At 35.0% G+C, this 15,076-nt stretch overlaps 1 protein-coding gene across 1 annotated transcript; it reads right to left on the bottom strand.

Moving 5' to 3' along the window:
- Positions 1-2,230: 2,230 nt before the first annotated feature.
- On the bottom strand, positions 2,231-14,118 carry LOC408722 (sodium/potassium-transporting ATPase subunit beta-2). Its single transcript, XM_392257.7, has 5 exons — positions 13,685-14,118; positions 9,768-10,028; positions 9,035-9,216; positions 8,685-8,958; positions 2,231-8,608 (listed from the first exon to the last, which is right to left on the bottom strand). The coding sequence occupies exons 1-5, from the start codon at positions 13,809-13,811 to the stop codon at positions 8,505-8,507; spliced, it is 948 nt and encodes a 315-aa protein (XP_392257.1). The 5' UTR covers positions 13,812-14,118; the 3' UTR covers positions 2,231-8,504.
- Between the last annotated feature and the right edge of the window lie 958 nt (positions 14,119-15,076).

Below are 15,076 nucleotides of genomic sequence, written 5' to 3'. Positions count from 1 at the left end.
TATAATATAGTCATGAAGCTATTGTATTAAAGAAGGCTGTGAAAACGATTTCCTCGACTTGATCGTCGAGAAACAAATTGGGGGCTAAGGTCAAACCTCGTGTGTGTGACCTTAGTGCTCAGTGACAGCTCGTGTATGCGATTCACATCACTGTACTATTGGTAGTTACCTCCTCTCTCTTTTTGTCACTTTGAGATGAATCGCACACACGCGTATAATATGAGTCATACATGACGACCGATCTGAATTAACCACATCCTGTCCACAGTGTCGTGTGACATTAATGTCATTGCCGTGTGTCGTCCGACTAAAAGGATTTGACAAAATAAATGAAAGAATCGTCTTAAATGTTTGATTCTCCTATAATGAATTTCTTCCAAAAGTAAAATCATAATACGGTACTGAAAGACTTACCAACTGATTAAAGATTGTTAATCATCTATGCACACGAATATGAATATATATATATATATATATATATACATTACAAGATACATCAATCATCCAAAATATTTTTTCATCCTTCTTTGTTTTGATAGGTTTTTTATCATTTTAGTGTCATTTTCAACATTATCGATTCGGCTTAAAAATTCGGGGAAAGCAACGTTAATAATATTTGAAATTGAAATTAAATTATTTTTCTATAAAAATTATAAATAAAAAAAATAAAATAAATATTATAGAATTTAAATTCTATTCTTGCCGCCGAGCGATTTTCGATAAAGAACACACGTGTCATGTACATATATTATACATGTATCATATATATCGTCGTTCTAGAAATACATTGAAAAGATTGTAATATCTATATCGTTTACATTAAAGATCAAGATAAATTATAATTTTGAAAGAGAAACAATGAAAGTAATTTGTTCAATTGGAATTTCGTATTTCGTCTATAATTATGCGTTAAAAGCAGGTATAGACAAATAATAAGAAAAGGATAGAGATAGGATAAAAATATTGAAATCAGCGCCATCTTCAGAGTGCCGCAAATGAAACTTAGATGAAAAGGATAGAAAATAGTGGAAAAAGAATAGAGATAAGATAAGAATTGATCATTAGCACCATCTCTTGATAATCAATGACATCTTTGACAAAACCAGGATGAAGTCAATTAAAAATTGAAGATTAGCGCCATCTCTCGAATGTTTTTAGAAAGATGATTCCTCGAAGAGATATCTTTGATATTCGAAAGATGGCGTTGAGAATCAATTCTTATTGTGTTTCTATCTTTCTCCTACTATTTTCTATCCTTTCTTTTTACGTTTCAGTTACGGCACTCTGAAGATGGCGCTGATTTTAATATTTTTAATCTATCATTATCCTTTTCCTATTTGCTTTCATTGCGTCTATTTGTTTCGCATTATATGTTAAAGAAATGTTTCAATATCTGATTAATTTTATTGAATTCCTTAATCTATTAATTTATTATCTTAACAATTTAAATTCTAAATTAATTAAAATTCTATTCCATATAATTTTTTATATATCCTAAGTATATATATTTTATATATATCCACTACATATCTTTCAAATTTTGAGATGATAACGTAATATAAAGTTTATTAATAATTTTATACACAGTGATTCTCTCCCAATTGTACGAATTAATTGAATTGCTATTTATTATTAAATAACCTTATGTATTTTGCAGTAATTGTAATTTTATAAAATTAATTATCATATGTACGTAATTGCTTGGTATTTTATAATTTTTACGATTGATAATTAAGCAATGAAATCTTGTATCATATATCGTATAATAATAATCAATTTATCTTATCGTTATTTAACTTGTTAAGTATCGTTAAATATTATTTGATTCAAATATTCCAAAAATTTGGATTTAATTTGTTTTTGAATATTATCAAGAAGTATATACAGATATGACATTCAAGTTTCGTTGACATGTTAAAACTAACATAACAAAATAAACAATTATCGCGATTACGTTAATTTAAATGCAATCAATTTTGAAGGTTATTAATTACATGGATTAATATATATATATTTATACTATTCTTTGGTTGCCTGTTAAATTAAATATGAAAATTTCTTATAAAAATATATATTGATTAAAAAGAATCAAACTTGTAATCATTCGATAAAAAAAAAAATCGTGTTACTACATAAAGGTTAAATTAATTAATTACTACTGTATTCCTGTATTAACTTTAACTTTTATTGTAATTGTAGTATTCAAAGAATAATAATAATAAAATCGAAATGAAGGGCTTTTATACATTCTGTTTATTTTTCATAACACATTTCAAGCATAATGATGATATCAACAGCCATGCCATCTCATCTTAAATTATCATCAAATATTCATGCTTAAAGATCTTTTCGCCGGGATCGAAGTCCTAATTTCGAAATCAAAAGTGACATCACAACGATATGGGATCGAAAGCTCGTATACATTAAAGTTCTCGATAGACAAATTTCTCGAATTGTTTCAAACTTTGTCATTTATCCACGTTTGCTTATCTTTTTTCGATATTAGTACGGTAAATTTTTTCGCAATTTCACAATTCTCATCTTTATTCTCGTTTACATGCAAAGTCGATTACACGAAAGAACGAATATAACCTAAAAATCTTTCGATTCTATTCCTTTTACTTTACCAAATTGAGTTATTCTTTTTTTGTTTTGTTTTTTTGATCAATCGTAAAAATAAATTGGAAATATTATTGGAAACAATAAATATCGATATTTCGATATAGAAGTTGATATAGTTTCATTACAAATCGTCCGAGTTAAAAACGATCTTTCGTGCTACTCGTTTCGTCTCGTTGTACGATTCTCTCTGACAGGCCTCTTTTGACAGCTATATATTGGCGTAGATCATAATATGTAATATATTATCAACGGTAATATCTTAAACATCTAATAATCAATGTCGTCACAATGGATCTAGTAGTACATAATTTTTTTTTTTCTTTTTTAATCGACAACAACAAGTGTAGGTGTACGAAGACTCAAAAGCAATAGGTGTCGCGGAACGAGAAAATTTACAATAATTTTTGCGCTATGCTAAATTCGAGTCTTCGCAGTCTACGGTAAAATCTTAGTGATCGGATACAGGAAGAAATCCTGTAACCATAACATAAGCGTTTATGGTATTTTATATTCTTTGGAATGCTTATAGTAGCGTATTCCACGAGCATTCGTTCGTTATTTATTATCTTCTGCTTTTATTTCACTAGTATTATTTCTCGCAACTATTTCCTTCTTTTTCACTGTGGCAATATCATCTTTGGTTCAAACTCTTCTCTATACATAAAAAGTCGCAAAGATATGAAAGATAAGATGCAAGTGATGGGTATTCATATGTAGATACACGACTGCTACAGATATATCGATATATTTGCTATAATTTCCTTTTTCCCCGGATTGAATTCGAATTGAAAAATTCGAAACAGATTTTTTCTGGCTTCGCAATTTAAAATATCAACAAGAATCGGCGAGAATTTCGCTTGAATTTCCATACGTGTGCACTTAAGCAGGTTAACCTTATAAACGGAAAAATGTCAATTTTTCTGAAGCGAGTATTAAAATCGGAAGATATTTTAAACGAGGACCGTGAAGATAAATCCAATATTAAGAATCAACGGCACGATGTTTCGACCGTAAGAATTTCACATTATTTCCCGACCACGTATATGAATATATTTCGAGTATCACACACATTGGTTCGCTCGATCGAATTTTCGACATAACCTTAACCTGGTCTAAGCTGTCACGTAAACCACCACTCTGTCTGCTGTATCGACTGTGTCAATTATTTATCCGAGCGGTTCCAAACGCATATACATAACATACGTACGATGAACGTCTTCGAACGTCTTATAGTTTACGTAATAATACACATATCGTTTAACGAATAGTTAAATATAACCGGTATGCATGCATATATATATATGCGTTATAATATACGAATCACACTTAAAAGTACTTATGGGAATTTTAGTTTTAGTTTTAGTTGGAATAATATTTTCTTATCGTTTTTTTTTTTCCCTCTTTTTTTCTTTTTTCCCCCCCCTTAGCGTTCATACATTTCATACGATATCGCGAGTTCTTCTGTCGAATTTTCACTAAATTTTACCGGCTATTCAGGAAATTACGATAAAATTATCTTTGGTAATAATATCTTAGGTGTATTCACGTGATATATATATATATATAATATATAGTATTAATATATATATCATACGTAAAGTATATATAATATATATATTAAATATACGTATATATAATTTTATAATATATTCGATACATCTTTAAATATATCTTAAAGCTTATATAATTCCGCCACATTTTTTTTTCTTTTTTTTTTTTTTTGTTCTCGTCAAAATTTTCATCTACTCTCATACTCGCATATTCTCATACGTGCATACTTAAAGCGCTAAAATCGAGTTAACAATTATCACACAGGAAACATGTCCCAAATAGAATCTGGAGAATGAACGTATAGTATATGCAGGATAGCAAAATATGCCATGACCGATAATATCAGTTTGAATAATATCTGTAATAATATTTACCAGCTTTCCATCCACCTTCCCTTCAAGTTGATCCAATTTCGTTTCGAAAAATGGAAATTCGGGACGGCGAACCGAGAAACTTTAAGCATGATATTTTTTTTTTGTCTCCCCCCTCCCCTCCTCTCCCCCCCCTCTCCCGATACCAAGCTTTTCTCCCCACCTTTCCTACTTTCCCTCCATACTTGTTCGTCCATACTTTCGCGAAACGTCGTGATCCTTATTTATATACTTCAACAGTTGTTGTTCTTCTATTATTTTAGAAACGGCTCGTTCGCAACGATGAATATATAATCGCTCCTCGATTCGGTGCACTTCAGATACAAGTGTAATAATTTCTATAATAGTACTTTTATTACCGTCAACGCATAATCCATCATCGTTTCTCGTCTTTCTTCCTTCTTCTCCCCCCCTCTTTTCCTTCCCTTCACCCTTCCTTTTCTTTTTTTTTTTTCTTTTTTTTTTCTTAAAAGTTAATAGTGTCGTCGACGATTAATCTCTATATTTAAGTTTTTTTTTTTTTCTCTTTTTCTTATTCTCAATATGGCTCCGGGCGAGGACTCAAAAATAAGTGATCGTCAATCATTGATTAACGATAATAACGATGATATTAATACTAATGTGAATAATAATGATAATAATAATAACGATGACGACGATGATACTAATAATTATAATAATAATAATAATAATATAATCGCACGATACGTTTCGTTATTGTAAATAAATAATAAGGATAAAATAATATAGGTTATATTTGTTTGGCAGCGCTCACAAGTGGAAGTCGCCGCCCGTTCGGATCGCTTGATCTATAGCCTTTGTACTGTCGTTTTGTTCGCACAATCGTCAAAGATCGATCGAATTTAATGGAATTTTTCATTCAACGCGATCGTATTCGGTTTAAAATTGAGATCTTAAATAAATAAATAAATAAAAAAAAAATATATATATATCGGGGATACGAAAAATCGATATCAACTATCTCGAACGTTTTCAACGTGCGCGAAGGTTAAGTTTGAGTTGCAACTGAATCCAAAAAAGATTCGTAAGAGGTAACAGATGGACACACGTATAATGGCAGTAGAACTTTGGTAGTGTTTGATGCGAGCGTTTGCGAACAATTAAGGCGAGGATCGATTAAAGGATCCTTCCACGCCGTGTTCGATTAAATTCACGGCGTAACCGCGCCTCTTTCCAACGATACGTATATAATGAACGTCCTAATAGAGTGATCCCAGACTGTGAAAAGGGGCGGCGACTAACGCGCAAACGCTGTCGAATTCTCGAAGAAACGAACAAGCTCTCGGAATAACCAGCTTTGCTTCTATGTTCAAGCCACAAAGACTCAGGAGATCAGAAGATGAACGTTCGATTTCGTTCGATTCTGTTGTTAAGTACGTTACCGTAATAAATAAAAAAAGAAAAGAAAAGAAAAGAAAGGAAAAGGATCGAGTAACAAAAAATAACGAGTTTGGCGAAGCTTAGCGAGAGATCGTGAGAGATCGTGACGATGATTGGATGAATCGCGATGCGAGATATAAGAGGTGGGAATTTTTCGTGATAATTAGCGTGGCCTAAAAAAAAAAAAAAAAAAATTCAAATCGCGACGTCATCGAAAACGGAACATAACTCCTCTGATCTCTAGACTGATGATACAACCTATCGACTATACGATTGCGTGGACTAGCACTAGATATTATCATGCGGTACGATATAATCAATAAATACATATCCCATACGGTGTTGTACGATTATCACTAGGCTGATTAAACTTTTCCCCCAGAGAGTGCAAACTGCGCGCTCCTTTTTCTCGACAAATCGAAATCCGACAAAACGAAATTTCCTTTTTTTTTCAACACTCTTCCGCTCTTATTTGCTTCGAATCTATTTACATCTTTTTGTTAACGTTAATGGCGGTAACACGAGCGAATTTATCTTTCTTCTATCTCCGCTTCGAAACGTTTGAGCAATTCGAATGAAATTGAAGTTTTTTCTTCGTTTCTCTTTTAATATATATATATATATATATGTACATATAGATTAAACGTAATAGAAGAAAAATCAAAGAAAATATAAGATTGCTTTTATTCGTTTATAATGTTTCGATTATTCTAACCTTTCGTCGATGAAAGGTTTCCCTCTTCCGTCTATATATTAATTCTTTCAAACGTCACTTTCCATTTTTCTTGTTTAATTTATACACGTTACCACCATTAATCACTGTGTACTGTAAACACGATATTGTAATATGATCTATCTCGTTACAGGCGGAACTTTAAACGAAAATCCGAAAATTCTTTCTTGTTCTGCTCTTCCTCTTCTCCTTCTCCCTTCCCCCCCTCCTTCTTTTCTTCATCGATCGAAATTAGAAAATCGACCTCCCTTTCGACCCATCCCCTCCCCGTTTTTCTCCTCTCCGAAACAATTGCCTAATAAAATAGAAATCTATCACAAAGTTGATAAAAATCCCGAAAGGATTTCCAATCGAAAGTTCCACAACGGCGAAACGAACTTGTACTCGCGGCGTAAAATACGATTCGATCGATCGAGAGGGTAGTCACGCGCCGCCTCGTTACGCATCCCCTCCCCCCGTTTCGTCGTATCCTTTTCTTTCGCGATTCGCTTGCGCGCGCATGCTCCTCCCCCTTCTCGCTTCCCCTTCTCTCCCCCGAGACGACGGAACTTTCGATCGAGATTCGACACCGAGAGAGCCACAAACCGAGAGCTTCTTCGTGAAAATTCGAAATCAAAAGTTCCACCGTGCCGGGTGCACCGTACCGACGGGCATAAACGCGCTAAACATTTTCTTTTTTTTTTTTTCTTTTTTTTTTTCTTTTTCTTTTTTCAATACGTCTACCAGTGGCACCAACTACGGGGCAACGATTTCTTTAATCCTCGGTGTACCCTACACGTGGCTAGTAAGGTGGTCTCGTCGACCGGGCGAAGTCGTCGGATAAGTCGTCGAGGAAGGGAAGAAAGAAAGGAGAAAAGAAGAAAGGAAGTAAACGGAGTAAGAAAAAGGAGAAGAAAGGTGCGTGTGCAAGCCCATCTGCCCGCCAACGAGACCCCCCGAAGAAATCAAGCGACGAACAACGGAAAGCGTTATTTCGCGAAAAACAAATTGGAGAAAAAAGTGAGGGAAATCTCTTATCGCATCCTTCGATCGATGGAAATCTAGATCACGATCATCCCTCCTTTGACCACCACCCTCCTTTCACTCCCCCTCGGTAGAAACGAGTGAGAATACCGCCCGAGTGTGACTTTATTTTTTTCCCCTCTTTTGTGCAGAATTTTTTCGCTTCTCAACGCGCCCTTTTGTGCATCCTGATACGTAACGCGCACGTATACGTATACTGTACATACGTATCTATCTACACATCTGTATACGTATGTATATATACACATTTATATATACGCATACATACACAGATACACAGATACGATACGAATAGCCAATTTTTACTGGTCCGTTTTATGATGCTTTTGCGGAAGCCAAGACGAGCATCGAAAAATCGCGTGCACACATACATACACACACACACGCGACACGCACACACGCACAGAGTTACGAGAGCAACGCGAATGCCGCCGAGCGAAGCGAACACGATCGATGGGTGACGATTTCGTTTTCTCGTTCTTCGTTTTTCCTTTTCCCCGAGGAAAAGTCGGCCCGTTTCACGGATGACGATACGGATGAGAAGCGTGCGCGAGAAAGAAAAGTGAAGAAACGACGGGTTAAGTATCCGATATTAGATATCAGGGAGTAACCGCGGCCGGGGGGAGGGGCGGGGCGGTATCGCGGGGAACAAACGGAGGGGAGCGGGCGGAGGGAGTGGTCACCGAGAGATTTTAAAAAAGAAATTTCTCTTATCGTGTTCCCCCTTCTCCTTCTCCTTGTGTCGTTACTTGGACGCGTTCGGTTTGCTGCTTGGTTGTTGCAAAAAGATGCGGTCGCCGCTTTTAGTCCACCATCAGCTCGAAGTGTACCGAGCCACGCCTCTCGAATCTATCGTGGATGATGTTGTGCGCCCAAGCTTTGCACTCGATGTTGATCAATACACCGTCTAAAAATCAATAATCCGTGTCCGTGCCCTCCGTGTCGCTGTTCCAATTTTCATTATGCATACGTATAAAACTTACATTGAGGCTTCTCGAAGAAGACAGCTACGAGGGGACTCAGGTATCCGGGAGTGTTTGTGAAAGGGAAATAATATCCGGGAAAGCCGCGGCGCGGTATGTATTGTATCGCGCCCATGTTCTCAACGTCGGCTGGATTCTCGCCCGAGCACGAGACCCATACAGTGTCCAACCTGTTGGCGTGCTCCTCCGCCTTGATGTGCTCTTGAAGATCGGCCGGCATGGTGCTGGGCAGATTCTTCGTGTCGTTGTAATATTCGGGCTTCCATCCGAAGATCTGACGGCAAAAATCGTTCGTAAGTGTTTTTAAACCCCGTTTGGGGGATCCCGCGTTGCGTACAGCGTTGCCATACCTTGTTCAACTTGAGGAAGATGCAAGGAGCGGATTTGTTGTAACCGTATTTGTTCTTCTTCGTGCACTGGCCCCACGTCGACATATCCACGTCGCACACTTTGCCCGGCGCTGGTGGCTTCCCGTAATCGCAGATCGTCCTTTTCTGGGCACCGTTCGTCGACGAAGCTGGTTTCTGATATTCTGCAAAAACATTTTTTTCATTTTTTTTTTCAACTCGCGTTCGATAATAAAATCGAATAATGGTCCAATATATCGAGAAAATAGAAATGGAGATATATCGTGTATTTTTAAAATCGAAAAATTTCTATTTTTAAAATTTTATATTACATATATTATGTATGGTTATGTAATATAAATGTAAAGACACTGAAACTTTGATCCAAAGATTGGTCTCACCTTGACCGGATTTAACGGGTTCCTGACGTAATTGGCTCGTTAGGACAAAGACTATTTTCTCGCTTATCGGTTAATATTAGCGTCATAATACATCTATGGAAATAATATTATATTTGTATCCATCTTGTATACAGTTTGTTAACGAAGGATAAGCATAATAATTTTTCGATTTCGAAAATACATTTCTCTTCTTAAAAAGATTTTTTTTTTCCAATATCTTTTATCTTGAAATAAAAATTAAAAAAGAGGAGGATATTCGCGATAATAAAAAAAAAAAAAATATTAATTTGAAATATTTTCGAACAAGATGGAAATTAAAATTTATTATTTTATACCTTCGAGGAACTTGTCCAATTCTCTGGTCCAGTGTAAAAAGTTTCCCTCGTCGCTGGCTTTGTACCAGATCAAGGTACTCTCGACGTTGCTCGAAGGAGGCATGGGCCTGAAACCAAGGCCGGGGTTGCTACCTATCAAGGAGTTGTCCAATTGCCATTTCGGTGCGTTCGGGTCTAACGTTTGATAAAACACCGTCAACATCGCTCCGAAGAAACCAGCCAGTACCGCGTAAAAAATAACGTAGAATAATAATATTTTGGCTGAAATCAAAAAAAGAAAGGAAAAATAAATAATAATTCTATCCTTTCTGAACGAGAGAGAGAGAGAGGGAGAGAGAGAGAAAGGCGAAGTTGAAATCGATTAGTTTCGTCGAGGCTCATCGAAACCGAGACAAATATTTTATCGCAATAATCTACTTTACGCATTGAAGTCTACAACATTGAGACAGTTATGATCCGAGGTCTAATTGGCCTGAATTGGTATTGAGTAAGTGACGCTGCTTGAGTTTATTATAAGAATCATTGATCAACAACAAATTACAATGCGCGTGTAAATAATATTATACCGCTACATCGTCCAATTTTTCCCAACATGAATTTCATTTCTAGAAAAATTTTCCAGAAATTATCTCGTATACAATTATGAATATAAATGTATCGAAAAAAAATTTGAATTAAGTTTTATATATAAATATATTATTTATATATATATTTAAAGATCGTTTAATTGACGTCTCTAATTTTAAATAATGATCCGTACCGAAATAATTTCATTTCGAAAGTTGGTCTACTAATATTAAGAATAGTTAAAGTCATTTTGGCAGTGGGCCAAGCTTTATATTATACGCAGTAACCCATTACTGTTTTTTCGCGATAAACATAATAGCAACGAAACAACTTTTTCTACGATATTTTTCTCCTTTTTAATAGAAGGATAGAAAAAGAAAAATAGATAGAATACAAAACAAAGTTACGAACGATGTCCTTCAAAACTTCAAAGTGTTACAATTTTTTAGAATTTTTATAAATTTAATCGATCAATTCATCGTTAAAATTTGTAGTAGAAATTTTTGAATAAAAATAGCATTCTATATCGTTTGAAAACAGTTTAAATTAAATTAAAGAAACTTGCCCTCTTCTTTCTTTTTAGTATTCGAATAAACTTCTGTTTTATAATCTATAAAAAAAATAATCTTACATCTGTACAAAGTTTTTCGTTTCCTCTTCCCAGGACGAAAAAAAAAAAAAATCACGAAGATTACCACATTTCTTCAAAATTCAAACTCAAATGCAACAATATCAATGACCTACTTCGTGAAAGAACCGTAGTGGCTTCTAAGTTTGTGGCGCCGTCGCGTTCCGCATACGAAGTGATCGATATCTCAAAAAAAAACCGTGAAAATGTTACGTTACTACAGTAACCGTAATAGCGTACTGCATTTGAGAGAAAATATAATTCGATGTATACATACATCTTGATCCTTGTATCACATCCCATATTCAATCTTATTCGTCAAATATTACATATTTCACTCTTCTTTCTTTTTTTACTTTTCGATCGAAAAGTGTAACTATTTTTCTAAGAAATTATTTTTATTATATCGTTCAACAGGATATAAAATTTTTTTAACATTTTTTAAAAAATTTCACGTGAATTATTTTATGATTAAAATAAAAGATGGTGATAAAAATATTAAAAAGAGATACTTGAAGAATAATAAATTATTTTTCGATTCGTTAACTATTTTTCTAAAAAATTATCTTTATTATATCGTTAACAAGATATAAAATTTTTTTAACATTAAGATCTTTCTTTTCTTCTACAAACGAGTAAAAAATTTCACGTGAATTATTTTATGATTAAAATAAAAGATGATGATAAAAACATTAAAAAGAGACACTCGAAGAATAATAAATTATTTTTCGATTCGTTAAACAATCTTTTCAACTACAATGATTAATAATTATCCTCTGTTGTCATTTCTTGTATTTCAATTATTTCTTTTTCTTCTTTTTTTTGATCGGTGAAATTTTATTAAAAACAAAAGAGAAGCTATTTCCACTGAGACGGCAAGACGGCGGGTTGGTTTGTATTGATCTTGGTGGAAGTCGATCAACTTCAAGAGAGGAAGAGGAAAGAGTGTAGAAAAGAAAAATATAAGCTGCTTTAAGTATGCTAACACGATAACTCGACGGCCGGGCGAATTAGTTTGTAAATACAGGTAAGAAAATTGCAAATTTGTCGAATTTCTAAGAAGAGATCTATCGTAAAAATTTTATACGTGCCGTATAAATGATAATGTCGGGGGAGGGGGGAAAAAAATCAATATTTGTTCGTGATTTGCTCTCGCGTCGCATGGAAAAAAAATTTTAAAAAGATAAAAATTTTAATTCCAATTTTTCAAATATTAATAATTCAATAATACAAAATAAAATAAAACGATTCTAATAAATAACAATTTCATTACATCTTTTGATTTGCAACTGAGAAATTTTACGAATAAATTGTAATAAAATTTACAGAAATAATTTTGTTTTCAATACAATTCAAAAATATTAAAAATTTTCCTTTCCATCAAATCGTAATTTTCTTAAATTAATTGTAAATCCAATAACATTATTAAAAAAATAAAAAAAAACAATTAAGGGAGAGATGATAAAACATCGGAGAAAGTTTTACGACGAATAAAAATAAAATTTCGATCGATTAATAGTAACCGAATAAGCGTTAATTTTGTGTGAACGTGTGATTATAGTCTTAGCTTTTGCAGCAATTGATTTTATTCGATATACCGTAATGGTCAGATCGACCAAATCTTTCCGCAATTGTATTACATAATAGTTACAATATGGAGAATACATTCCTGTATGCCGTTGGTCGGAGTGGAATAAAATCAATTACAAGCATTAAGAATATATACGAAACGCAGAATCTTAAATGAATTTTTATCTGTATATTTAAGCTCGTAAAAATAACTTGCACCGTATTATTATTACGCGTACACGTTCAAAATACTCGCTCTTTCGATATTTTTATCCCTTTACGGAATAATTTCAACGTGTTTCTCGTTTCGAGCATAGCTTACCGCGTTATCTCCCTTTTTTCAACTATTTATAATGGGATAAAAACTTTGGCGCTAAAAAGATTAAGAATATTTTTTTTTCTTATAATTTTATTACGACGATAAAAATGGAAAACTGAAGATTTATCCTTCCTTTATTTTTTTTTTTTTTCAAAGATTCGATCGAGAACTCGAAAGTCTCGAAACGTAAATGAAATTGAAAAGATATTTACGATACGGAAAAGAAACCTCCGGTTTATCGGAACAGGATACGTTTCCTGCTAGATAAAACGAAATATTTGTAACTGAACGTTATTTTCGTGCATCCGAACGTAAGACTTATGCGGCAAAAATTGAAAAAAATTACGTACGAAGAGACAAATTTTTACGTTACATTTTACAACGGTTAAGATTTTTCATTAAAAAAAGATAAATGAAAGAGAAGAGAATGAAAATGAAAAAGTTTACAGTTCTATCGACGTTGCGAAACGGAAAACGATCCGAATTAAAATCACGAAACATTTTTCTTCGGTTCAACTTGAGAAGCACGATAATCCTTCCTAAATACATGGCACCGCCAACGATCTGCAGTGCGCGTGTACGTTGCGACCCTTTACTTACGTCAAGAACGGTGGGGTTACGATTAAATGTCAATCGGATATTCGATACGTTTTCACAGAATATCACCGAAAAGATCGTTCTCGATACCGTAAACACATTTCCCGTTCTCAATTTTATAATAACCTATATCGTACAACAGTAACGAACGAAAAGAATCTATCCGTGTTCGAAGCGTGATAAAAGTAAAGTATCTCTCGGATGTGTAAAATACATATTTTCACAAAGATAACTTACCCCAACTAGCGCCTGTGCGCCCCAGAAACTGTCCAGTCTCGGAGTTCCATACAAAGACCCTGAAACCCTCCCATTTGCCAAGCTTCGGCGGTGGAGTGTAATACTGTTCGACTTTTTTACCCTCCATCCTTTACGACTAGACGAAAGATGGAGAGAAGAATCGAAAAATTTCTCTCCGCGAATAATCACCACGAACGAACGAACGAACGAACAAACGAACGAACGAACGAACGAACGAACGGACGACGACAGTCAGGATCTGACGCTCTATCTGGTAATATGTATTGTTGTACGTGTTCCGTGGTGGAACAGTGCCGCGATCGAACAGTTCCGCGGGCGAGGACGCAAAGGAAGGAAGGGTCGATTCGTGCCCTCGTCTGGAGCTACTGTTCTCGGGCGCTCTCGTCCGACCAAGGGATGAATATTGAACGATCGAACCCAGCCTGGCCCGAGCTTTTCAGGCCGTCCCCTCCTTCTCCTCGCGTTCTCGTTTCTCCGCTCCCTTCCTCTCTCCTCCCCTCTTTCTCTCTCTCCAGCGTTGCGCTTTCTCGCTGCCGCGGAACGCGCTACCCTTTTCTACCGCGTCGACGAAATCGCGCAGTCGCGTCAATACGCACCCCTCCACCCCCTCTCTTAACCGTATCGCCGGCCAGGTGGCACTAGTGGCGATCGTGACCGGCTCGTTTGATCCTTCTCGCTCCGACTCGCGTTTTTAATCGCGCCGTTCCTCTCTACGCCGTTTCAACTCGTTTCGATTCGATCGACCTCGCGACTCCGTCGACACGCCGACTCCAAGCTTACGCGATTCTCATCATAGATATGTAATAACCGTAGAAAAACGGATACTCTTCTTTCGACCAAGTTCTTCTCCAGAGATTCGTCTCGAATGATCGAATAAGCGGGCGTATGTATCGTACGTAGCGTACATGGGACAGGATTAAAGACAGGATAGAAAGGATAGGTAGGAGAGAAGGTATACGTGCCGAGAAAAGTTAAAGATCCAGAGTTTCGATATATGCGTTTTCACTGCTTATGAATATCCGTAAAATCGTTACACATTGAACGTGAAAATGTTTCGTACAACTTTTCAACCGCATCATTGTACATCCGTGATCTACTTCGTGATCTTACAGCTATGTTAATCTCGTTTTTTCTTATTATTTACCAGAGTACAAAAATTAGATGTAAGAATCGTTTCCCGTATGTCGAAATTATTCGGTGCAAATATATATATATAAAAAAGATATGTTCGTAATGCAGTTGTATATCGATTACTCTTTTATTTTTTCCTACAATTCGAAATCGATTTAATGAATTTTGAAATTTTTGGATAAAAATATATATTCAATTACACAAATTTATAAATATTAATTATAAATATTAATCTACAAA

The sequence above is a fragment of the Apis mellifera genome, linkage group LG3 (genome assembly GCF_003254395.2).
Source record: "Apis mellifera strain DH4 linkage group LG3, Amel_HAv3.1, whole genome shotgun sequence".
In the NCBI taxonomy this organism is placed as follows: domain Eukaryota; kingdom Metazoa; phylum Arthropoda; class Insecta; order Hymenoptera; family Apidae; genus Apis; species Apis mellifera.
The sequence above is the reverse complement of the archived record's forward strand: the minus strand, read 5'-3'. Positions and strand labels throughout refer to the sequence as shown.